The sequence below is a fragment of the Leptidea sinapis genome, chromosome 11 (assembly GCF_905404315.1).
Source record: "Leptidea sinapis chromosome 11, ilLepSina1.1, whole genome shotgun sequence".
NCBI classification, from domain to species: domain Eukaryota; kingdom Metazoa; phylum Arthropoda; class Insecta; order Lepidoptera; family Pieridae; genus Leptidea; species Leptidea sinapis.
The window spans coordinates 11918886-11944362 of record NC_066275.1 but is presented as its reverse complement, the minus strand read 5'-3'; the positions used below and the strand labels follow the sequence as shown (position 1 = coordinate 11944362).

The window sequence follows — 25477 nt, the reverse complement described above, 5'->3', positions numbered from 1 at the left end:
TGAACCGATTTTGATAATTCTTTTTTTTATTTGAAAGCTGTTGCTTCCCGTGTGGTTCCATTGCGATTATTGTTATTTTTGGAGTCGGTGTCAGCCAAGGTAGGTTTGTAACTACATACATAGTTATAAGTGAGATGTGCTTGAGTCTAAAATTAGATTAAATAATGAGATTGTTTTAAAAATACGCAATTATTTTCATACATTTTAGTGAATTATAATCTATTGATTTGGAATTTTTTTTTGAAGTCAGTTGTTTTATTGTTAATATTTTTTTAAAGTGAAAACTTCTTTAGACGCGAATGAGATTGAGGTGTTACGGTCATTTGGGAAAAGTTGGCTCCTGAAAGACAAGTACATATGTCTATATATTTGTTTCCGAGTCATGGATTTTTATATGTATTAATGTATGTTTAAGAAGTATCATTGGCATTCAAAAAGCCCAACAACTTTTGTGAGAGTTTGTTGCGCCGCTTCTTCTCTCGCAGAGCGCTATTTGTTTCCGAAGCGATGGCAGTGTTAGAAATGACATCAAAAAGAATTCATTTGTCCTCAACTTCCATAAAAAGCTTTTTCTGGACCTCAGTTCAGTTTATTACTAAAATCATTCGTCTTCTCGTATCAAATAAGGCATTAAGGCTGTTTCTTCCGGCTACATTATTATGTTCAGGATCTCCAGTGGCCTCTAAATCGAATTAGTTGACTACGTAATTATTATAAATAGTATGGATAAGACCTGCATTATTAATATTTAATAATGATGAGTTTGGATAATATCCGTAACCGCCATCATTACTAATGATACTACTTGTTGAATCCGACTTATAAGCTACTAGCTTCTACGCGATTGCGTCCGTGCGGAGTAGTTAGAATAGAAAAAAAAATATTGCTAACAAACAACCACCACACAATTATTAAATAACAAACCAGAATGAGTAATAAATTATTAGAACTAACAAATAAAACCAATTAAATAATACAATTTATAGCTAAGAACGAAAAAGGTACTGCGCGGCAGTGAATGTCACCAAATGGAGCTAACTCAGTAATAAGCTGCAATGTCGTGGCGCCAATGTAGCACTGGTTTTCAGTATCCCCAACATTATTGACTCCTGGAGTAGCAGCGACTAGTATTTTTTTTAATGATAGTTACTATTTTTTATGATACTTAATTTGCAAATAAAATACATTCAATCTGATGTGGTTAACTGGAAATTGCTGTCATTATTTTATTTAATTTACATGGTTTATCACCAAAAATTACGAACTTCCATCCCCTATATTAACCCCTACAAACCTTCTTTTTGCGATTAATGGTATCCTAAGCTTTAGTCTATTCCTGTATAATATCATTATAATCGGTTGAGTAATTTCGGTGTGAAAACGTTACAAACAAACTTACATTCACATTTATAATATTAGTAGGGATGGTTTACTAAGATAGTAATGAGATCCAGAAGTCGTATGTTGGGAGTAATGAAGTTACAAATCTATTAAACGGAATGTGAATGTAAAATATTTGATATTATAAAATGAAAACCAAAAGACAAATAATTACTACTGACTCCTGAGCATATCCTACTACCCAACTCCTCTGAATCCTGCAAAGGAAGGCATCCTTTTCATCAGTTAACTTTTAAGTATAAAATTTTTGTAACTTTGTCACAAATAAAGGTTAAAGAGCGGTGCCTCCCGACACACGCGATAAGCTTACTGTGAGATCGGAGAATTTTTTTTTAGTGACTACTGACTATGCTACTATTCAAACGATAAAGCTAATAACGAGATAAAATCAAAACTTGCCACAGAATTTTTAATATTTCAATCCGTAAAAACTTTTCAGATCTATTTAAGTTACGGTAAAAGTGTTTCGAAATATTCAAAACTTTACCAATAGCTCTCGTATACCGCCATGCCCCAGCCGCTTTCCGATCGAGAACTCAAGGTACTTGTAAGAAACCTCATGCCAAGTCGCTACTTGAATACCAATATTGGAATATTACCACAATGACCGATCAAAGAGAATCATTCAAATATGACCTTACGTGAAGTCGGTTTAAAATACATGTTCAATAACGAGGCATTGGTGCTGTATTTGACAGCGCCAATAGGAATGTAGGTTATGATGTTACTTAGCCACACTTTTTGCCGCGCCATGTTTTTATTACAATAGATATCTAATTTCGCGTCAATCAGGTTAGCATGTGGCGAGAAAGTAATGACGTCACTGTGCTAAATTTAGTATCTGATCTTAATACAAGCTATTAATCAAAGCTCTTTAATTTTTTGGATGTGTTAATACAAATGACTTTCATAATGATACCACAGATTGGGAACGGATCGGCGGCCCCAGGCTATTTTTTTATAAGTGTTGACACACTTTTACATAGATTATCTTGCCCCAAACTAGGAATAGCCTACTACTAATACTATGGGTACTAGACAAGGATATATTTACTACAATATACTTACTTTAACATATATAAACATCCATAACTCGGAAACAAACATACATTATTAGTCATAATAAAGGCTATTTTTTAAATATTAACACACTTTCACAAAAATTATCTTACCTCAAACAAGACATAACCTTTCCTATTATTAAACATATATAAACATCCATAACTAGGAAACATACATCCATTATTCATCATTTAAATGTTTGCAAATACCGGAACTTAAACCCGGGACCTAGTCACTAACCACTGGCCTACATGGGTCATCGATTTAATTATAAAATTTATCGTACGATAATATATAGTAGCGAAATTTTACTAAAAGAAAAGAAGCAAACTGAGTTTCTTGCGCTCATTCTTCTCAGGTCTGAGACATACCTTTTCAAATGGGTGATAGTTTTTAACGTTCAATAAGTGATTTTAAATCGTATTATGAAAAAAAAATGAATTAGAATTTTAAAGACTATTATTATTAAGAGGCAACATTAGTTCGGGCTTTTCTGAGTTTTAAGTGCAACACAACGATATATTTAAAACTTCGGAAACAAACATCCATATTCATATTAATGTGTGCACCTACGGGGATTTGCACCCGGGACCTCTAGCTCAGTGAGTAGGGTAACTAACCACTGAGCTATTTGGACGTGAGTTATTATATTAAGTGGATACAAGAACCTCAGTACGAGCTTAAGAAGGATGAAACATACATACGTGCTACCATACTAAAGAGCCCTCAAATACGGCCTCAGAGGTTCACAGCTAAAGCTGGCACCCACACTCTAAATAACAAGTCAAACAGACCTGTCCACTCTTCCATTTATCACGTAAAAATTCTCAAGTTATGTTTGTATAGGTCTTTTAACAATTAGTATTTGTACCGATATATACGACTTTGTATTAGAGGAGGCCGGAGGGTGTCTGTTGCACTCACTACGAACTTTGTCTAGGGCCCGACCCGACGAGTAGAGAGGGTGAGAGAATAAGGATTCTACTTAACACAACAACAATTGTTTGCCTTCAAAACAATAAAAAAGCCGTTTGAATTTTCGAGAATGTCTTTCTGCTTGATACGGGAAAATGGATATGAAATAACAAACAACATTGGATCGTTCGGTTAACGTAGTAAATTGGAATACAAAACATGCTCTCGCCGTGTTGTCAATACCTTTTACCTTTTACGTGACTACAGAATAAAATGGCCAATCATATCTATCGCTGAGTCCGTGCGATGCCGCAGAATCGTAAATCGATCTTCGTACACGATTTGTCTGCGGGAAAAATACAATAAAACATGATGCAGCTATTGAGAATGATTCTCCGATTATTGTTATAGGTGTAATAATTATTATGGTTGTAAAAAGTGAGAAGTGCTTGTTGAGTACAGGTTGTTATGTGAGACGTGTAATGTCATTGTCCTAAGAAGCGCCAATGCGCCTTGTTTGCGACCACAGAGAACCTAATGACTACCAGACATTTTTGTTGAAGCATTTCACGAGTGGGGTGTAAATAAATACAATGCTGAGTTTAATCATAGAGTAGGGTGGATGAACTTTTAAGACCAATTCGCGGACTCATAGCTTAATTATATTTTTAATCATATTTCCTTGTCCAGATTCAGGAAGTTGGAAAAATTCTATTTTTTGCCAAACTTAAAGCAACATCAGTACATATCATAACTATAATATTATAATTTTTGTAATAATTTGACCACTTATTATCTAAGCTGTATTTAAGTTTTTGTTTCTAACTTAAATATAATAATTACATTGGTATTCATTATTTGTTTGGTGACATGTTGTACAACAATTTAGTAATGTTTATCTACCATAAATTTTAGCTAGCAACAGTTAGTGCCGTAGAATCATGCATGTGGTGTTTTCCTATAATTAGTTCTACCATTACTCATAGTTATGTACACTTTCCTTGCTGTTTTATAAGTTTGGGCTAATCATATAGGCTAATTCGGTATATTTGGGATCTCCTCATTTCTGATGAACGCAGGGAAGCTCCGAGCATATATATTAATAATATTAGTTATAAAGCATTATATGCATAAAGTAAAAATTACCACTTTAGATAATATAAACTAAACATACACCTTAATACTTATTCATATATAATTTTTTTGGGTTAACTCAATAGAACTTCCTCATTAGCCGTTCCCTCAATGCTATTAACTTCGTGCAAGCATCATTTCCTTAAAATAAACTATGTTTTGTTAGTTTTTCACGTTCGAATCAATCACGAAGTATTACGCGTATAAAAAGCCATGCATAATTATCTATGAACTATGGATTTAATTTACGTTTTTATTTCTTATACTTTCGCGTCATTCTTGTTACATGTCGGCTTGCTAACGAAATACAGTTTACAAATATAAAATTCTTTAAAAATTGTCCTTTTTGGGAGCTTTCTATGAATCTACTTACAGTTAGGGAAAATCTAAAGTTTTAGTGGAACTCTTTAGCAAATCTTAATCTGACTTTATTTCCCATAAAATGATGCTACTGACATTTTGAATTTCTATAGATGAGGTAAGTGATCCCCGTACCCCATACTCTCTCGCAACACCAGAGGAATCATAAGAGCATTGCCTACCTTAATAGTCTGAACACAAGACTGGATTTAGAACGGCCGAACCTTCAGATGTGATCTGGTAACGGATCATAATCGATGGTATGACGCATTTTCCATCGCACAAAAATATTAATATTACCATCAGGACCCTACCGAGTACGACGCCGGACGGAATACAGTCATTTTAAAATTTGATATAATAATAATAAAAACAGTGTAAAAAACTAAAAGTATAAGTTAAAGTTGAAAAGATAATGGTTGAAATTTTAAATCAACATCTAACCTGCCTTATTATATGTATCCGACGATATATGAAAAAATTATATAAATTAACAAAAATCTTATTTTGCAAATTGAAAAATTGAATAATTTTATCAAATTAATGAATTGTCAAATCTACGGGGTTTGAACCAAATCTGGCCGTTTAAAGTGGGTCAAAATCGCGCCCAATAAGTCGGTTACAAGCAAACATAAATACAGGTGAAGCTAATAAAAAGCGTGTAAAAGATACTTCAAAACAGTAATAGAAGTTGACACAAAATTAACGTTCGTTTAAACTGTTAAATAAACTGTTAACAATATTAGCATTGGAGAGGTGTGTTGTTCAATAAAGCTAATGAACATTGCGTTTTTGAAATCAACGTACAAATCTGTAGAACGGGACTTAGTTGTGGCGAAGTCGATTTAGAACTTGATATACCTACACAGCAAGTACAATAACAAGAAAGCAAGCCGTCTTAACAAAATAAAATTTCCATTTCATCTTGAGTCGGACAGCTTTATTACGATAAGAGCAAAGGCTTATCTCTTCATGCATCAAAATTGATTTAAACGTCCATTTCTTGAGTTAACATCCGTGATGCAATACTCAATTGTATACTATTTAATAGCTGTACCTACCTACTATATTTAGCATGCCTGTTATTACTTTGTTTTTTAAATAAACATTTGATTTAACTGTTATATTTAATATCTAATAAACCATTTGACATCCGCTAAATACATACTGTATAATACACAATAAGTATACATGCTGTAAACTAGTTGATTTTTTTTATGAAAATAAAGTTTTGACACAAGCAAGGTGTTAACCTAATAGTAAGTGATACCCTGCCTATTACAATGCAGGAATCTTATGCATAGCATATGCGCTCGACAATTTGAGACGTATAGATTTTAAGTCTCATTACCCGAATTATTTCATTAGCTGTTGTAGCCATTCAAACAAAAGCCAAATAAATAAGTAGTAGTAGTAGTTACTGGTACACTGGAGAAAAACAATTTTTTTATGAGAACAACGGTCGAGACGATCACTTACTTCAGCTGATGGAATTTGATACGCCCCGCCCTCAGAATTCTTGAAAAACCCAAAAATTCTGTGCGGCACTACAATTACGCTCGAGACATAAAATATGCGCGCCCTTCAGACCGAAACACAATAATGCTTACACATTACTGCTTCACGGCAGAAAGAGACGCCGTTGTGGTACCCATAATATAGCTGGCATCCTGTGCAAAGTAGCCTGCCACTGGCGGAATGATACTCACTAAAAAGCCTCTACAGTTTTCGTAACTAAAACAATATCTTTGGTAATTAAGTGCAAAGTTTAGTTTAATTAGAATCAGAAATTTATAATCTACAAGGAAAATTATCAACGCGATCTTCACAGACGCAATTCCACAACGAAATAAATGCATCACAAAAAACGAGATGTGGATCTTAGATCATTTATACGTCTAGATAGACTAAGACAGCTATAAAAACGGCGAAAAAAATTGAGTTTAGAGTTAACCTCTATTTTGATCGATGTACACACACTAAAGTATTAAACCTAGCCTGTTTTTATCGGTAGTCTAACACCAAGAGACTCTATTTAGACGTATAAATTATCTTAGATGTGGGTTGTAGACAAATGTTTTCTATAGGTATATACATATTTTAACAAAAACAATCTATCAAATATCTCAGATGTCTTACAGCCGTTCCCAATATAATATCTACAGATAAGAGATAAATTACTACCTTCTACTGTCAGTAATTAGCTGTCAATAATCTGAAGCTGTCCCAATATACCCGATAAGTCATTCTTATCGCTTCATATTGGGACGCGTGAATTGCAATTTCCATACAAACTTATATGGCTGGTAAGCTATACGTCGCCCCATTGACAGACAGCGTGTACGGATAAGGTGAGTCACCGTCGATAAGTTTATTGGGACAGAAAAGTCAACGATAGTTACGATTTTTATCTCAAGTAAGAGATAGACTGAATATTGGGAACGGCCGTTACATTTTAATACAGTGTCATACAAATCGCGAGTGTAAGACGTAGCTTGTCACGCACACTATAGAATTAAACCTAGCCTGTTTTTATAGATTGTCTAACACCAAAAGACTCTATCTAGACGTATAAATTATCTTAAGTGTGGGTATTAGGCAAATGTTTTCTAATATATCAAAAATATATAATTTTAACAATATTAATCTATCAAATATCTCGGATCTTCTACATTCTAATACAGTTCCACTGTGATAATTATTCATGCAAGCGGATCAAAATATAGGCTACAACTATAAATCTTAAGTACCCGTACTTCATAAAAAAAAACTCATTTTGTATTAAGAATTCGGGCAATTATTTACAATGTCAATTAGTTTGTCTAATGGCATAAATAAATTGGTCGTAAACGAATTGATGATGAAAGTGGCTCAAAAACAGCGGAATCTTCATAACGGTACCGAGGCACCTTCAAAATGTGCATGTCATAAAGTGAGTGTAACTAAAACGAGATAATTTCCGGTCGCAAGCCCTCTTTTTATGATTATTTTATATCGCGCTCTACAATATTATGGCCTGGGAATCTGCTTCGGAGACCGATTGAGGCTAATGTTTACACCAAACCTGACGCACTCACAGTTTGACCAACATTAATAATGCTCGTGGTAATTGAAATTTGATTCATTTTCTTTGTATATTTTTGAGAAAGTCTACAGCTAGTTGAGCGTAGATATGTATTCTAATAAATGGAAAGTTGGTTTTTTTCCTTTTGTTATACTCCGAAAACTACTGAACTTTTCTGAATAATATTTAAACTATAAGATGCAGCGTGTTTCAGTGATTACATATCCGGATCCTATATTTTTTGACCTATATATTCGCAAAACTTATAATTCAGTCAATTACATTTCATTACATATGACAATTCATACAATGAGCAAGCGCGGGGTACTTAGTTTATATGGCAAAACAAATTTGCCGGTTGTGAATAGTAAACAAGACTAATACAATAGGATTATTATTTGTAACTTTGCTTAAATAAAGTTTTTATATGGATTAATATTAATAAAAAAGCCCTTGAGAATAGTACTCAAAGCTTTAGTAGGGATTTAAGAATTACAATTGCGACTCACGTGGATAAATGGATAACTGGTGGTGAACAGCTATCGTCAATGAGCTTAACGGACGCACGTATATACATCATGGTAATTTAAATAAAAATGTCTGTCATTGATTTGCAATACATACATGTGTTAAATATCTTAGAAGTGTTGGAAAATGCGAGCAAGAGACGCGATATTCAAGGATTTAATTATTTGTACAGTTTGTTGCGATTGAGTAAATATCGTAAGCGTTGCACACCAGCTATTGTTTTAAAATCAGAATAGAGTATTGGAACCATTTACACTCAAATTAAAGACCTTTTAAATTACAATCATAGTTCGGAAGATGAAATCACAAACATTAAATAGTAATGCCTTTTTAGATCACTAAATGAAATGATAAATAAATTATTTGAATTCATTGAATTAAATATATATATTTACAATACTAAGATGCCATTAAATTAAAACTGTCATTACGGGGAAGCGTATCGAGAATACTGGTAGCATTTCCACGTTGGATAGCTAAGCTGATCCGAAGCAGCTGCCAGTGCTTGGGTTGCCAGTAGCCCCATTGAGGCGATTGAGTAAATAGTTCTTTGTAAATTCTTCGCGCCTCCGGGGTCCACGGGCCAAAGTGTCTCGACACCAAATGGCACAAAGTTGTAGGACTCACTGAGGCCCGACATATCTTCGGCAGTCGAAGCAGCAGTATTGAATTTGATATAAAACTTTGAGTAGTTGCTTAAGCCTTCAATAAAAACGTGAAAGCTATGGAAGGAATGGAATAAACAACAATTTACGAATAACTTCTCATACGCATTGATTTATTTAAACATGAAAGCAGTAAACTGATTCTAAGCAATTCAAACCGATTATCTCGTGAAGGCTAAAATTCATGTCATGCAAAACTTAGGAACGGAAATTTCTCATACTTTTTCCGGCCGTACCCAACAATATTATAGGTATACAGTCTCTATACTGGTAGTGTATATATATAAATATAGAGGCGCATAATGATATGCCATCGATGTATACTCATGATCTCAATACAAGCAGACACATGCCCGGGCCAAACGCGTATTCCGACTTACTAAGTCAATATTTGCGCAGATGTCGGCACTAGAATACTATGCTTGAAGCGACCTAAAATTCATACAGCTTATATGGAAACGATAGCGGTAAATTTTCTCGGTAGCTACTTGTATTTCTTTGAATGTGGGTCGATGTTGCACGCATAATTTGACCCCGGCAAGCTGGACTAAAGATTTCAGCCCACACGTTTTGATGAACGTGTAAGAAGAGCCGTTTGAGACTGCTGCTAGATAGCTTAGATTCATTGGCTGAGTGCACTTAGACTTTGCTCAGACTTTGCTTACGTAAAACTTAGCAGAGTGTACGTTTAGCATCATCTTTGCCACCGTTTCTAGAGTCATTTGAGAGCTAAAATTATGTTGAGCTTACGCTAAGACAGCCCAATGCAAAACTCAAGTTCGCGTTTTATCACACTCGGCTAAGTTTCGAAGCTACGTAAGTAAAGACTGAGAATAGTCTAAGTACGCTCTATTGATCTCAGCCTGAGACTCCAATCATGGCAGCTAATTGTAAGGTATTTTTTTTCACTGCAAGTGTTTAGTGTATTATCTGACCGTAATATTTCATGCGGATTTTAAGAATGTATTTCAACAATTAAACAAAAAATTTGTCGCAATTTTGATCAGAAAAATATAAATTCTTTTTATGTGTTAGAATCCGTGATTGGAATGGAGATTTCTATTTGGAAAAGACTCTCCCGTAACATCAAATGGAGACACAGCAGCAATTGGATTGAGAATTATTGACAGAAGAAAAAATTGAGAAAAATGTCTGCTCCTTCCAAGTTTTATATATTAGTATTCTACAACAAACTTATTGATTTTTTCAAAGTGTATCCAAGGGAAAATATTACGCCGGAGATTATCTTCAGCATTAAAATATAATATTTGTAACATAATTTTTTCCTTCACTAGCCGCTTTAGTCCAGGTCCCCGCTGTTAAATTTATCTTGACCCCTATCTTTTGAGCTGTGTTCCCTTTTTCCACTCACTGTATTTTTTGGATACCAATAAATTATACCTTTGCTCCATTTATTCTTTCTTCCAAGTGATCAAAAAGAATGAAAATATAACGTGGAGACCGTTGCCAGAATAGGCAATGAGCCGATTATGTCGGTGTTAATTATAGCGTTGTGATTCCGTAATAGTTAATTTAAGTGTATACATAATTGTAAATCCAATTAAAACGCTTAAAAGTAAAGTAAATACTCATGACTCATACAGAGTTTCAAATGCTTTATATATGAATTCGACTTCTCAAGAATATTTTAATAATGCGCTTAGCTTATATTATAAAACAATATCTGGACGACCGAGTTTTGCTCGGATTTATAAGAATGAACAATACTTGAACAAAAAAAAAGCTAATAGGACATCTGGATTAGAACCGGGGTCTTCTGCTTTCCGGATCACCCAATGTCCCATCTGAGCTATGCCTTGTATATAGTGGTGAAATTTACCTTTGTATTCTAATGCTATTGTAGCTGCTTCACATTTAAAGACGGATAAACCTTCTTAAAATTGAAATCTAGCTAGATTGATTTCTCGCCCCCGAAACTACCTGTTTACTAAATTTTATTAAAATCGTTTGAGCCGTTTCCGAGATTCAGAATATATACAAGAATTGCTCGTCTAAAGATATGTAATTCTTATGTTCATCGTATGCATTTAGCAAAGTAACTGATCACGTTCTAACAGATAACCAAATAAATATTCCATTTCACTACATCAACCATTAAAATTATCTGGAAAAATAATTAATGCTTTTAACTTTGAAATAAATCAGCCATGTTGTAAGACAACAATAATATGATATAAAGTTAAGTTTATGAGCTGTAAAATTATCTGTTGTTATAAATGTAGAACTGATAATCTTTGGACCCGCTGAAGTTTTATGCCTTCTGAAAGCCCAATAACAATGAGCCTAAGAACCTGTTGATTAAAAATACAACAGACTTTTAATGGTTTCATTTAATAGCCTTTGCAATAAAGTGTATGGTGATAGCTAAATATTAATGGGTAGGAGATCAAATGAGTTGCGCTAAAGGTAATACGCATATAACTCATTAAAGTCTGCTATTACTACATAACTTTTTATGGGACTATTAATGAAAGATTTCAATGAAAAAAAAGTAACATCACTCTAAAGTAAATTGATTTCTACTGGTTTATAAGTAAAAATGAGTAAGCCTATGGCATAATTTTCTAAACGATGAACACGATGCCCGAGTAATATGATAATGCATTCCATAAATATTTCATGTTTAGGCCCTTTTTATCGTTTTTGTGCAAAAACCAGTTCTTATGTTGCAGTTTCTATGAGGGAGTAAAGAACAAAGCTTTAATTTTCTTTTTACTTTTTGTTATGAACTCAACCATAAAGCAGACATAATAAATTTAATGGTTGGATATAACATTTGTGTATAGTTATAGAATAGGATTTTATGTTTTATGAATTCACTAGCTGACCCCACAGACTATACAAAAACGCAACAAATTGCATACTAAAACCTTCCTCGACGATCACGCTATACATTGGTGGAGACAGACGCGGCGGAGGACTATGTTTTATAATATGTAGCGATTTTACAGTTAATTAAGTCATTGTAAATTTGTAATACAGATAACGTTATTGACATTCTTATGCAATATACTAAGGCCATAAACCAACCCGGAACTTAAATATATTGAGCGTGAAATATGTAATTCTTCTCTTAATACGTCTTTGAAACAGTAAAGCAGTTAACAGAGAATGCCAACCTTACATCTCCTACGTGCCTTTGCGGAGTCGTTTAAAGTTTTGACGCCCGTTTGTGAGGGCTTGCCATTCAATCCTTACATAGAGATATGGCAGTAATGACTAGTGGGCCGGTTTGCTATCGGTCAGACGCTCATAAAGACTGTTCGACACGAACTATTCGTACATTACTGCGTACACAACTCAATAGACATCACGTAAAGCAACTTACTTCCTTGTATGCTTTCTATGTAACTGTATAAACTCAACGCCCTTTTCAAATTTGCTAAACGCACGCCCTTTGATTGAGTTTCAAGAAGAATATCAGATTTGGAGGTCACAGCTCATATGTGCCCTTGTTTGGAAGGGTGAGTTAAGTGTTTCGGGTCAGCGGTCGCTCTAATGACTACTATCAGATATGTAGTGTCCCGGAGGAATAGGACGTGTGACTGTGAGGGTCATTGGGCATAACGAAAGTACGTAGTTAATGACGATAGGGAGGTCGCCCTAATTGTGTGCCCCGTGGACCAATATTGATCGTTTTACTCATTTCGAGCCACATTAATAAGAAGTAACCGAATAAATTCCTTTTGCGCATTCGTAAGTTTAGCAAAAGTCCGTTTTCTCATTTAGAGTTAGATGGTAGACGTATAATAGGATGAGGAAAGGGGTTGGTCCAAATGAAAAGCATTTCTCTTTTAATTAAATATAGTTATCATATATCTTTATCCACTACATCCTTCACAACATTTAATAAGAATGTTATATCGACAATTTTTATTTTAAGTTCTAAGTCATTTATGTTATAGTAACCTTTACCACACTAATGTTTTTTAACAATTCTTTTGAATTTCGCAATACATTTGTTTTCAACATTCTGGGATCTTGTTGTACATCGCCCCACAAAGACTTACTTACTCCACTTAGAGGAATAGTAGGCATTATAAGTTTACGTCTATATATTTTGAAATAGAGTATAGAAGGATTGACTGTAGAGCTGTATTTGTGGATTGTGTGTGCGACGATAGTCGGGAATGGCGCGAGCGCATGCGCACAGGAACGCAAGGGCAATGCACGTCGGGTAAGCGCGCCACCGAAGCGTGCATCGTTCTTGGACTCGCCGGAGTTTGCGCGAATTCACACTACGAAGCCTAGCAACAATACCCACTACTTTAACATATACGTTCTTTTTACATACTTTGAACTCAGTGCCTTTATATTCTGAAAAAAAAAAATTATGTTACTTCTTTTAAATTTAAATAATTTCTATTGTAGAAGCGTCATTACTTTATATTTCGCCTTATTCGTAGTATTTGTTCTTTATTATAATATTAACAAGGGTATTTAATTTCATTTTACTCAATTTCCATTATTTTGTTTCAAACTTTATCTGCAGCCAATTATCAATATTTAAACTGTTTAACATATTAGCTGCACTTGAAGCCTGTTGCAATTTTAACAAGAGACTATATCAGTCTGAATTGGAACTCCTAAATGTTACATATATATCTGTTTATATTATTGTAGGATAATATAAATGCAAGACAATATTAAGAGTTGTTTGTTCAAACAGAGAAACGGTACATTCTAATCTCCGAAACGGATAACTGTTCCGAATTCATTGCAAATCCAATTCCAAATTCGAAATTTCAACACTTGAAAGTTAGATTTGTGATCTCGGAATGGAAAGATAATTGTTGCAAAGATCCGTGTGGAATGTTAAGATATAACGGTGGTGAGCTGTCTCGCGGCTAACTCGCAGTCAGCTAAATTATTCGGACTACGTTGGTGCTACGTGCTTGGGCAGGAAGGATCAACTCAATATACCTAATAGACCCAAACTAATGTGGAGCGTGAGATATAAGTGACATTATTCTGTTCGTGTTCGATTTGGTATACGCTTAGATTCAACGTTTTCTATACAATAGCGGCCTTACAAATAGACTTGGTATGAAGTTATACCTGGGAATATATTTTTTTATGAAAATAAGGGATGAGGCGAGCAGGATGTTCAGCTGATGGCAATTGATACGCTTTGCCTAATACAATGCAGTGCCGCTCAGGATACTTGAAAAACCCAAAAATTCTGAGCGGCACTACAACTGCGCTCGTTACCTTGAGATATTATGTCTCAACATCTTAGGAGATGTTAAGTGTCATTTGCCCAGTAATTTCACTAGGTACGGCGCCCTTCATACCAAAACACAGTAATGCTTACACTTTACTGCTTCACGGCATAAATAGGCGCCGTAGACCCATAATCTAGCCGGCGTCCTGTGCAAAGGAGTCCACTGGAATAATCCAAGAATATGTGAAATGTTGACAATATCGTTGACAACACTGTCAATACACTTATAATTCTCAAGTTTTCCGGATGTCAAGCAGCCTTGCAAAAAACGGAACTGTTATAACCGAATAAACCAATCATTTTGTATATTTTTTAGCTTATTCTCATTTATCACTTTATACATAGTACATTTGTAAGGCCGTTAGTGTCATTGATCAATATAACTTCAAGTCATCATGACTTCAAATAATTAATATTGCTTCCCGCATCAGTCCTATTTGGTCTCGAACTTATTTCGTGTTATTAAACAACATACATTAACTAGAATTATTATTAGTCACAGTTATTACGGAGCAAACTTACGGAGTAAATAAACGTATAAAAAAAAATTATGAACTACTTTTAATTATTTGCGTTAATAGCGTGAATAAAGATAACGTTAGTTTTCAGAATTAAAATGCAAAATTAGAATATTTTAATAATATTATTTGGATTTTATTTAATAGTACTGTTAATTAACATTAACTTTAATAAAGTACTGTTATATTGAGGCTGGATCGTTCTCACTTGGACCATCTGACGTAAATTCGCACGGGTCAATGACCCCTTAACGACTGGAGAGGGAAAACTAATATTTGTTCACTTCCTACCCAATTTCCTCAGAGACATAAACTTTGTCACATAAGTTCTTCCACACGACTGCCCTACATCAAGTTCTTATACGAAGAACATATTATTCATTTTAATTAGATAATGTATTATAATTATTCATACATTATCCCCCAAGGGTCATTTTTCGATCACAATTTATTGAATTCTTTATTATTTCCAGTTTCAAGTTTTGTTTGTTTTCGATACATTTACTTGGTTCTATAGTCGATGCAAAAAAAAATGGTTATGTCACTTACATTTGAAAATTCTTTGGCAACAATCTCTTGTCCGTGAATGGTTGGTAGTTATTTTGTTGCAATTTATACAAATTAAATTCGTAACCAAATTTATGAACGATGTGGGACTCGAACCCGTGCCTCTTGGGTTCCGTCGGAGCGCCTAGTAATCCCAGAAGTGAGCGATATCACTTTAAAAATATCAAATTGCTTGTTGCATTTTGAATATCTATTACATATACATTTTAAATCTTATTATTTTTATGCACTGTTTCTTTATATAAACTTCAAATATACCAAATACTCCGAATACAAGAGGCCGACAACGCTCCTGCTATTACTCTGGGCTTACAAGAGAGAAAAGAGAGAGAGTGGTGATCATCATAAGGTGTCACTTTGGCAGAGAAGGCTAAGAAGAATCCTTTATTCTCACACTCCTCACATTGATTCGAAGCTGTTTTCGCAAACAATTTCCTTTCCAATATATTTCCGCGGAAGGCAAATACTAAAGGCGTGATAAAGTTGCATGTTACATACTTTGTATGCAGGTGTGTTGGGCCTGCCGTTAATCGGGCACATTGACAACAATTATCGTCTAATAACGATGCAATGTATCGCCGAATCTAATAACAACGCATGGGCCGTGTTCACGACTCGACTCCTATGCTAATCACTTGTAATTTACGACGCTTGATAATCGCTAAGTGTACGTGAGTACATTGCGCGAATGAAACTGTGGCCACAATACTTGGAGCTGCGACCACTGAACTGACACGTACTGAGCTTTGCACAGGAACGGAATTCCTATTAGTATTCGCTAGAGATAAATTCCTTAAACACTCGACACAACTTTTGCTTCTTCAGAATAACCGTCTTTAACAAGTTCACAGCTATCCTATCTGATAGATCCGTTTTATTTATTATTTCTCAAATAACTTATATTTAATTCCTGTTCGTTCGTAATCTGCACTAATTACCAGATCATCTACTTCAAGTTTCTCTGGTATTACACTCGTATTTTCTTATTTGATATATTAATTGTTCTTAATCTATGTAAATCCAGTGTGATGTTTGTTGCCAGTGTACTTCTAAACTATTAAACAGATTATAAATGAGGATTCTTCATGCAGTGCAGTTTGTGAGATAGGATAGGTTTTATTTCGATTTGGGACCCAAAATTATTTTTATTTCAAATATTTGTTTTGTATGGATATATTTTCTATGAGAGAATTTATTCATTACACGCGGTTTGACTGTTAAAACAATTACATTTTAACAGCAGGGAATATATTTTACGAAATAATTCTTAATGTAATGGAAAATTATTCACAAATTCATAAAAAAACACAGTATTTTATTCCTTAAGCACAGAACAACGTCTGTCGGGTCAGCTAGTATATTATAATTTTCTACATTGATGTAAAAACCTAAATAAGGATAAGGAAAATAATATAATTATGTGAGTATTAAATTGGGATTTAGTATTGACGCATTACTAACAACTTACTTACAAACATGAGTCATTTAAGATGTGAGTATTTTTTAAAATTTTAATTCTGTGAGATATATCTAAAAGATTTGATATCCTCCCAAATTACACACTTGCACTTTGTACTTTCAAGCAGTTTCGTGATGATAAAAGCAAGTCAAATCATACACAATAGTATGAACTTGATATTGAAGTAGATAAGTGAAGTATTGGTGTCAATGTTCGCCGTGGCTGCAGCGATCCCAAATTATGTGTTGTGCAACTCTTTGGGCGATTGGCCTGCCTTCACCAAGCTCTTCCGAGTTAACAATTCAATCATCTTCCGTTTTTTATTGATTAAATCTTTGCGGTAAAACCAAATAATAGCTGAGCGCTTTGGTGAAGCGTTAACATTCATATTTTGGTCTTCTTACAATCAAAGCGTTGAATAATTTAAGTTCTGAAGCTATTTTGAAAATAGTAACTAATAAATTAAGATTTATTCTAGATAATTTTCTTTGTTGAAATACATATCTTAAAGATGTACTAGTATAAAGTATTGGCCATCTTATCGTGCTAAAGATGTTGCCAATTTCATTTGCTTCGAGGGAATTAGCTAGCAACAATTTTTTTTTAAATTAGAATTATCAAATTGCAAGAAATTTGAAGTATCTTATATAATAGTGAGGTTGCATGTTGCAAACATAAGTAGTTACTACTATGCATTAATTGTATTATCTATTTTCATACATATATGTATTTACATTCTCGGTCTTAAACCCTTAATACATTACAGAATATATACATAAGATAATCGAATTAATATTAAAACTGTCATGTGCTAAACTTCGCTATGCTTTACCAAAATACAAATTAATTTAATTGCATGCATTTCCTCCGAACAAGTTCATTGGACGATGATGAAGATAAAAATCATTCCCTACAAAATATCAGCGAATCTTGGTTTTCAACGAAAACACCAACATCAAATTAATCTGGTTAACTGTTAACTCCAACGCTACATGAGTGGAAGCAACGGTATTTTAAATTACGTTTGGGAACTAGGCTCCCATTGTGTACATTAAAAAGAGGTGAATTTTGTGAAGTCTTTAAATTATAGCTCATGGCCATTACAGCACTTTAATGGAAACCAGTCGAGAGTGCCGGCCAACTCGCATAACTAATAATTTCGCTGCATTTCCAAGATTATTTTAAATAGCTGATACACCGCGACTGCGTCCGCGTACACACAGAACTGAGCACATAGCAGAACAGTAAAAGTAGTGAACATTTCAATTAAATTTATAAATAAAAATACACTTATGACATACGCTGTTACTACACTTTTTGTTACTAATGATGTGTTCTGCAAAGTCGTAGTACATTATTTTGTTCTATCATTTATAGTTTTCGTAGCGCCCGCGATGTAAAGAATATTTTATTTAATTTTTTACACTTTGTGTTACAGTATTTGAATTTTAGTAAGGATCCCAATTTTTACAGTACAATAAAGCCTTTGTCACCCGAGGATAGTGCAGCATCCCAACAGTGAAATAATTTTTGAAATCGGTTCAGTAGTTTCGGAGCCTATTGCATTCAAACAAACAATCAAATCTTTCCTCTTTATAACATTAGTTTAGATAAATATTATTATGATTGATAACAAGCTATCTCTGCCAAGTATTTTAACGTTTTTTAAGTTAACCAGAACACTCTAAATTACTTCTAAATAACATGAACTTTCTGCCGGAGAAAATTTTCGTAGTCGCAAATTTCTGAGATCAGGAGAAAAATATCCCATTTTTTTCCAGGCATAAATGCCGTCTAATCATTAAATTAAATTTAGTGTTATTTGAATATTTATTTTCAGAGATCTCACTTTAATTTACGTGTATACGATGATAACTAAATATGATGCTATTATTTCTATAAGATACGATATGTCAAACGCAGGAAACATTTTCTATCAGCAAATAAACAGATACAGTGTGGAATCTGCACCCTCAATCCTCACCCTCTCGGAGGTGACTTGCGAGAAGCGGCCGCGGCGTCTAGACGGAGGGACCCTACCTCTCAATACAATAATACTTATATAAGATGAATTTAAATTGAGTTAAATCAGTTATCGATTCAACTAACCAACAAGTCTTATGTCTCCGTTTCTGAAACATTTCCGCGTCGCGAGCGAATTCTAAGGATGAATGGAAGGGGGAAAAGAAAACAGGAACCATTCTCGTACAAAGTTGCATGGAATTGCAAAAAATGTAAGCTTAGATGTACTAGTAGGCAGGACTGGGGAACAACGAATGTAAAATGTAAGAGTACGTTGAATGGCGAGTTGGATGCGTTCCCACGGTAACGCTCGCTCCTAAGCTTACGGAGGTGAAGTAACAATAATTTGCTCCGTTGTTATTGACTCTTGGCATAAGCCATAAATATAAGCTAGCTGAAGCAAGCAGGCGCGGGAGAGCACATAAAATATGTAAAACACCCTAACGCTGCCAGCTAAGAGACGCTTTACTACAAATATAAATATATTGTGAATCGTATGAATATGTTTATGAATATAATAACACTTGAATCATAAAATGGGAACGAATAATCTTTATTCATTACACATTAAGGCTTTTTCGTTACGTAAGTCAGAATACTTTCGAATAACTATAATATAACTTCTTATGTGTTTAGTTTATAACAATATTTATTATTATTTTGGCCTGATACGAGTGGTTAGCGATCCTACCTACTAAGCTAGAGGTCCCGGGTTCGAATCCCGGTAGGTGCAAGCATTTATATGATGAATATGGATGTTTGTTTCCGAGTCATGGATGTTTAAATGTATTAATGTATGTTTATATGAATTTATGTATGTTTAAGTAAGTATATTGTATTAAATATATCGTTGTCTTGTAACCCATAACACAGGGTATATATGCTTAACTTGGGGCATGATAATTTGTGTAAAAAGTGTGTCCATATTATTATTATTTAAATGACATCGTTTAAAAAGAAAATGTGTAAAATGGAACTGAAAATTTTATTAATTCAAATTCAAATATTTTTATTCAAAATAGGATGTGACATCACTTATTGAAAGTCAAAAATTACCACACATTCCAAAACGAATGCCTCACACGATGCCTGAGAAGAATGGACGCAACAAACTCAGCGGGCTTTTTTTTTTCATCGAAAAAATATGTTTACAAAGTAATATTGTACAATTAAACATATTATTTAATAGCCTGAGGGTGGTCGCTCCATTACCAATCTGTGGTATCATTAAGAAAGTCATTTATGTTATAGTTACGTTTACCACACAAAAGTTTTTTAACAATTCTTTTGAATAACGTGATACTTTTGTTTCGAACATTTTCTGGGATCTTGTTATAAAAGCATATACAGCGCCCCACAAAAGAATTACTAACTCGACTTAGCCGAGTAGTAGGCATTGTAACTTTGTCTGTTCCTGTTAATATATTTTTGTATTGTACACATATACAGAATAATAAATCTAAATATCTAGTATGTTCTTAATATTTTCTAACAATATCAGCCCATTGATGAAGCAATGTGTAAACACACATAACAGGCGCTTGGGAGCGCGTCCCTACCCTCTCCTTGAGTACACATCTTCAATACTTCAAGTTCCGTCGACACATTCCTCCCTCCCGTTTACCTATATTACGTATAAGTAGAAACGAATTTATACTTCCGAGAGATTTACATGATTTATTACAATTTCTGCAAACAAGCTTGTTTAAGAAAATATTTCGCTTAAATCTACAAATTTTAATCAACTTAAAATATCCCTACAATTTGTTATGTTTTTTTTTTAAACTGATAATCCTCACTTCTGGGATTAATACACAAATAGAATTGGGAAACAAAATTTTATGAACGATGCGGGACTCGAACCCATAACCTCTCGCGTTCCGTGCAAGTGCTCTCCCAACTGACCTAAGTTCGAGTGACGTATCGTCATAAAATCTTGTAGGCTTTGTTCAACTCTTAGGTTGTGGCTTTATCTACAGGTTCTACTTTACAGTTGATAACCTGCTCAACCCCAATATTTGCATATTAGGAAATTGACTTGAGATGTCGCTCTTGCTAATCTAAACAATTTGTTATGTTTTTTTAAAGTGATAACCCCCACTTCTGGGATTAATACAAAAATAAAATTTCAAAACAAAATTTTATGAACGATGCGGGACTCGAACCCATACCTCTCGCGTTCCGTGCGAGTGCTTTCCCAACTGTGTAAAATATCCCTAATAAAACGTACGTCCCTGAGCTATTTCACCTTTGTTGAGCAAAAACTTTTTTACTAAACATACTTATTCATTCTTGCGGTTAGAATCAAAGTGGTTTTTATTCATATACTCATGAGTATTCCAGAGTTCTTAAACATAAGTGCGTACTTACTGTACCTACGCTGAGTCACGCGAATGGAATTCACTTTTAATAAACAATACAATATTAATTTAATGTTTGAAGTTGTTAACGATACTTACTTCGATTTGCTATTATGTTTATCCCTACTAATATTATAAATGTGAATGTAAGTTTGTTTTGTTACACTTTTACGCTACTAAACCGATTTTGATGAAATTTGGTACAGCAATAAAGTAGAGCTTGGGAAAGGCTACATTTCATCCCTGAAAAATCCATGGTTGCCGCGAGATTTGTGAAAAACTGAAATTCACGTCGATGAGCTGTTACTATACCGGAAGTAGGTTTAGTTTGAAAATAGCAATCTTTCTCGAAATAAGATTCAAATAATAAGTTGGGAACGGGAGCGAAAACTGGAATAGGACATGAGATTATCTTCAATTCGAAACTTGCTTCTTATTTTTAAAAACCCCTTATCTGCGCGGACGAAGTCACGGGCATCAGCTAGTACTTTTGTATATAAGTATATATAAGGAAATTGACTTTTCTTTGAGGCAAACTCGTAAATATTACTGATACTACTTTTGCATTCCATTGATCCTTATTTTTTTTCCTATTTAATTTCATTTTGCATTTTTCCTTTTAGTATTCTTTAAAGCCTCAATGACGTAGCCGGACTAAGTATACTATTATCATAATTTAAACCTTAGATAAAGGATAAGTCTCCGCTGCGCTCCAACTAGATACTGCACTACCTAAGAACAATAGCTTTTTTATTACGGCAACTGTTAGATACTTGTGTGCGTCGCGTTTGTAATATACGCTTCGTGTTATTTTACATTGAAATCAATAAAATACAAAATACCTACTGATGATATTATGTGGTCCCAGGGTCTTTCTTATTTCTTGTAGTATTATTTTTACAAACTTTTTCTACGCAAACCCGGCATTTTAGTATTCATTATTAGCTAATCTAACAAAACTGTGGCACGTCAACGTCACACATTGTTCGAGACTGACTCGAGTAAGCCGACTTGGGCGTAGTATTAGTTGCTGCACTTTGCGACAACGCCTGCGTTATCTAGTTGGAGCGCAGTGGAGACCAATCCTTAATCTAAGATTTAAGCATTTCAAAAATAATAGACTTAGCTTCAATGACAGCAACTTATTTTGATAATTGCAATATCTAATGATAATTTTTCTTTTGTAATAAGTTTTCATTAATTTTATTAAGAAGCATTGTAAAACTTGGCCAACTTGTGAGGTTGTGCCTTTAATAATTCAATAATATAAGCTGCATGTTAATATGAATTATTTAAAGTAATTGTTTTTACAATAATTTTTCACATTAAGCATGCAATTACGTAAAGTATGACGTTAGTAATTACTTACAGTCTAATCTGGCATGAGTTATTTAATAATTATTAATAATACTATGCGTCTAAGTAAGTTTAAATTTCTAATAACAGTATCGTGTTTTTATGACTGACAGACGTTACTACTCAAACTTTACTTCGACCAATACGTGGTAGGAATATCGAACAAAATAATTGCAATTATAGACTAACTAACCACAAATGCAAATGTAATAGAAAGTTATGTTTCTGCCCAAAATATGAAGTTTCATTTAAAAAAAAAACATGCAGGGTAGTCGGGGTAAACATGTAACTTGTGTAACATGTCCAGTGTTTATACAGGCCAGTGGACCTAATTGAATGAATTACTTTTCTTTCTTTCTTGCCAAGGTGTAATGTGTGTTGTTTGTTGCAGGACAACGACGTCAGATGGATCAGTGGCGCGCGGCGGCAGCGCTGCTCGCGCTGGCCGCGTGCTTCGTGACAACCATAGCAGGTAAACAAACTCTAAATCATGAAAAATTGTATTTCTAGGGTTTTTTTTATGAAACTAAGGGACGAGACGAGATGGTAATTGATACGCTCTGCCTATTACAACACAGTGCCGTTCAGGATTCTTGAAGAAACCCATAAATTTTGAGCGGCACTACAATTGCGCTTATCACCTTGAGACATAAGATGTTAAGTCTCATTTACCCAGTAATTCCACTAGCTACGGCGCCCTTCAGAGCGAAACACAGTAATACTTACGCATTACTGCTTCACGGCAGTAATAGGCGCCGTTGTGGTACCCATAATCTAGCCGGTATCCTGTGTAAAGGAGCCTCCCACTGGTGCAAAGTTACGCAGTGGTTTTAAATCGTCGGTCATCCAAAGCCGCTTTTGTCTGTCGTCCTCCATTCAATTCTGATACGTTTTATTCGATACTTACTATAATGGAAATCATGAGGAAACCCACACACTTGAGAACTCTACCGTTGGGAGGCTCCTTTGCACAGGATGCCGGCCAGATAATGGGTACCACATCGGCGTCTATTTCTGCCGCAGTAGTAATCTGTAAGCATTATTTTTGTTTCGGTCTGAATTGCGCCGTAGCTAGTGAAATTACTGGGCAAATGAGACTTAACATCTTATGTCTCAAGGTGACGAGTGCAATTATAGGGCTGCTCAGAATTTTTGGGTTTTAAAAGAATCCTGAGTGGCACTGCATTGTAATGGGCAGGGCGTATCTATTACTATTAGCTCTACTACCGATACTAATAAATTTACAAATAGAGTCGCAACACATAATGCTAAGATATGAAATATAAATTATAAAGATGTCCTGCCACTATACTAATAACAGTAAGGTGACAGGTCACATTACATTATCATATCATTAAAATTATATCTATTTATCATCATTATGAATCATTCACCTTACTCAAGACTACCGTTTCGTTTTTGTAACGGCTTTAATTAGCTGTCAATATTACAGCCACTACATATTTCTTTACAGCCACTATATTATTTTACCACGTGGTTTCAGCTAGTTAAAAAAACAATTTACCGAAATATTCAACGATATATACGAAAGGGTTATTGCTTTTTATAAGGTTTTGGTTTTCATTAAAATGGTGGACACCCCAGACTCCTTTGATTAATTAATAAAGAATGATAATGAAATAAAAATAATATAGTTTTATAATCTATATATATATATAAAAATGAATTGCTGTTGAACTCGGGAACGGCTGGACTGATTTGGCTAATTTTGGTCTTGAATTATTTCTTATTAGTTCAAAGAAGGTTTAAAAGGTGAATAAATATGAAAATACTCGGAATTAAACAAAACACAACAATTATGTTTTTCCTTTGATGTGTACCCCGTCGTTCAGAAATCAAATTGAAAGAGTTTTTATGTAGATTGATAAATCTTAAGTTTTGTCACTTTATTTATTATATACAGAACAACGTCTGTCGGGTCAGCAATTATATAATAAAATCAGATTTAGTTTTATACATAATAAAAAAATATTTTTGAAGACACTAAAACTAATAAAAAAAAAATATTGAATTAGGCGTTACTTTGCGGAAATCCATAATTATACAAATGATTTAGGTTTTCTTTAGTGTTAATTCCGCCAATATTTGTTTTTAAAACAATTCGACACGTGTTTCGCCTCTACACGAGGCATCCTCAGGACGTGTTGTCTTGCCAAAATCTGGCACGAGACTAGGTCTCGTTAAAAACAAATATTGGCGGAATTAACACTAAAGAAAACCTAAATCATTTGTATTACTAAAACTAATTTCTTAATTCAATCCTACAGCGTCTAAAGCATACATTCCTAAGTTATTGAATAATGTTGCAGCCACATAAATAACTTAATAAATCACATGCAAATAATATGCAATAATCTCCACATAAAACACAATACCGAAATCAAGTTTACGATTCCAATCACACTAAACACACTCGTGCAGTTTACTATTGTCTATTCACTTTACCACTCATAATTTATGGTATTCAGGTACTGAAGAACAGGTATAACCGTTTTGCTGTCTGGTGACCTAGAAAGAGCCCTCATGAGATGTCTTCCTGCGATATACCGATGCTTCGAGACAGTCGCGGCATATCTTGCATTACAACACATAAAAGCTAATTTTATGGTTAATTTCTGATGGCCACTATACGGCTGTTATAGGTCGTTGGTCTTTTATCGATATATTATGCGAACTGTCTAACTGTCCTAATATTTAGAATTTTGATAATATTTTATATTTATTTACATTTGATTTAAGATACTGTTCAAAGGTTAAGGTTCTGTTTTGTTTTGTTTTCTGCATTGTTATTCTATACTAG

The 25477-nt window shown here is 34.1% G+C and overlaps 1 protein-coding gene across 2 annotated transcripts in view; it reads left to right on the top strand.

The window, feature by feature from the left end:
- Nucleotides 1–25477, top strand: part of LOC126966911 (uncharacterized) — a 53097-nt gene that overhangs the window by 9659 nt on the left and 17961 nt on the right. For both annotated transcript variants that reach the window (XM_050811192.1, XM_050811191.1), the window contains exon 2: nt 23048–23128. In XM_050811192.1, coding sequence (XP_050667149.1) covers nt 23062–23128 — 67 coding nt within the window. In that variant the 5' untranslated portion in view covers nt 23048–23061. The remainder of the gene's footprint in view (nt 1–23047; nt 23129–25477) is intronic.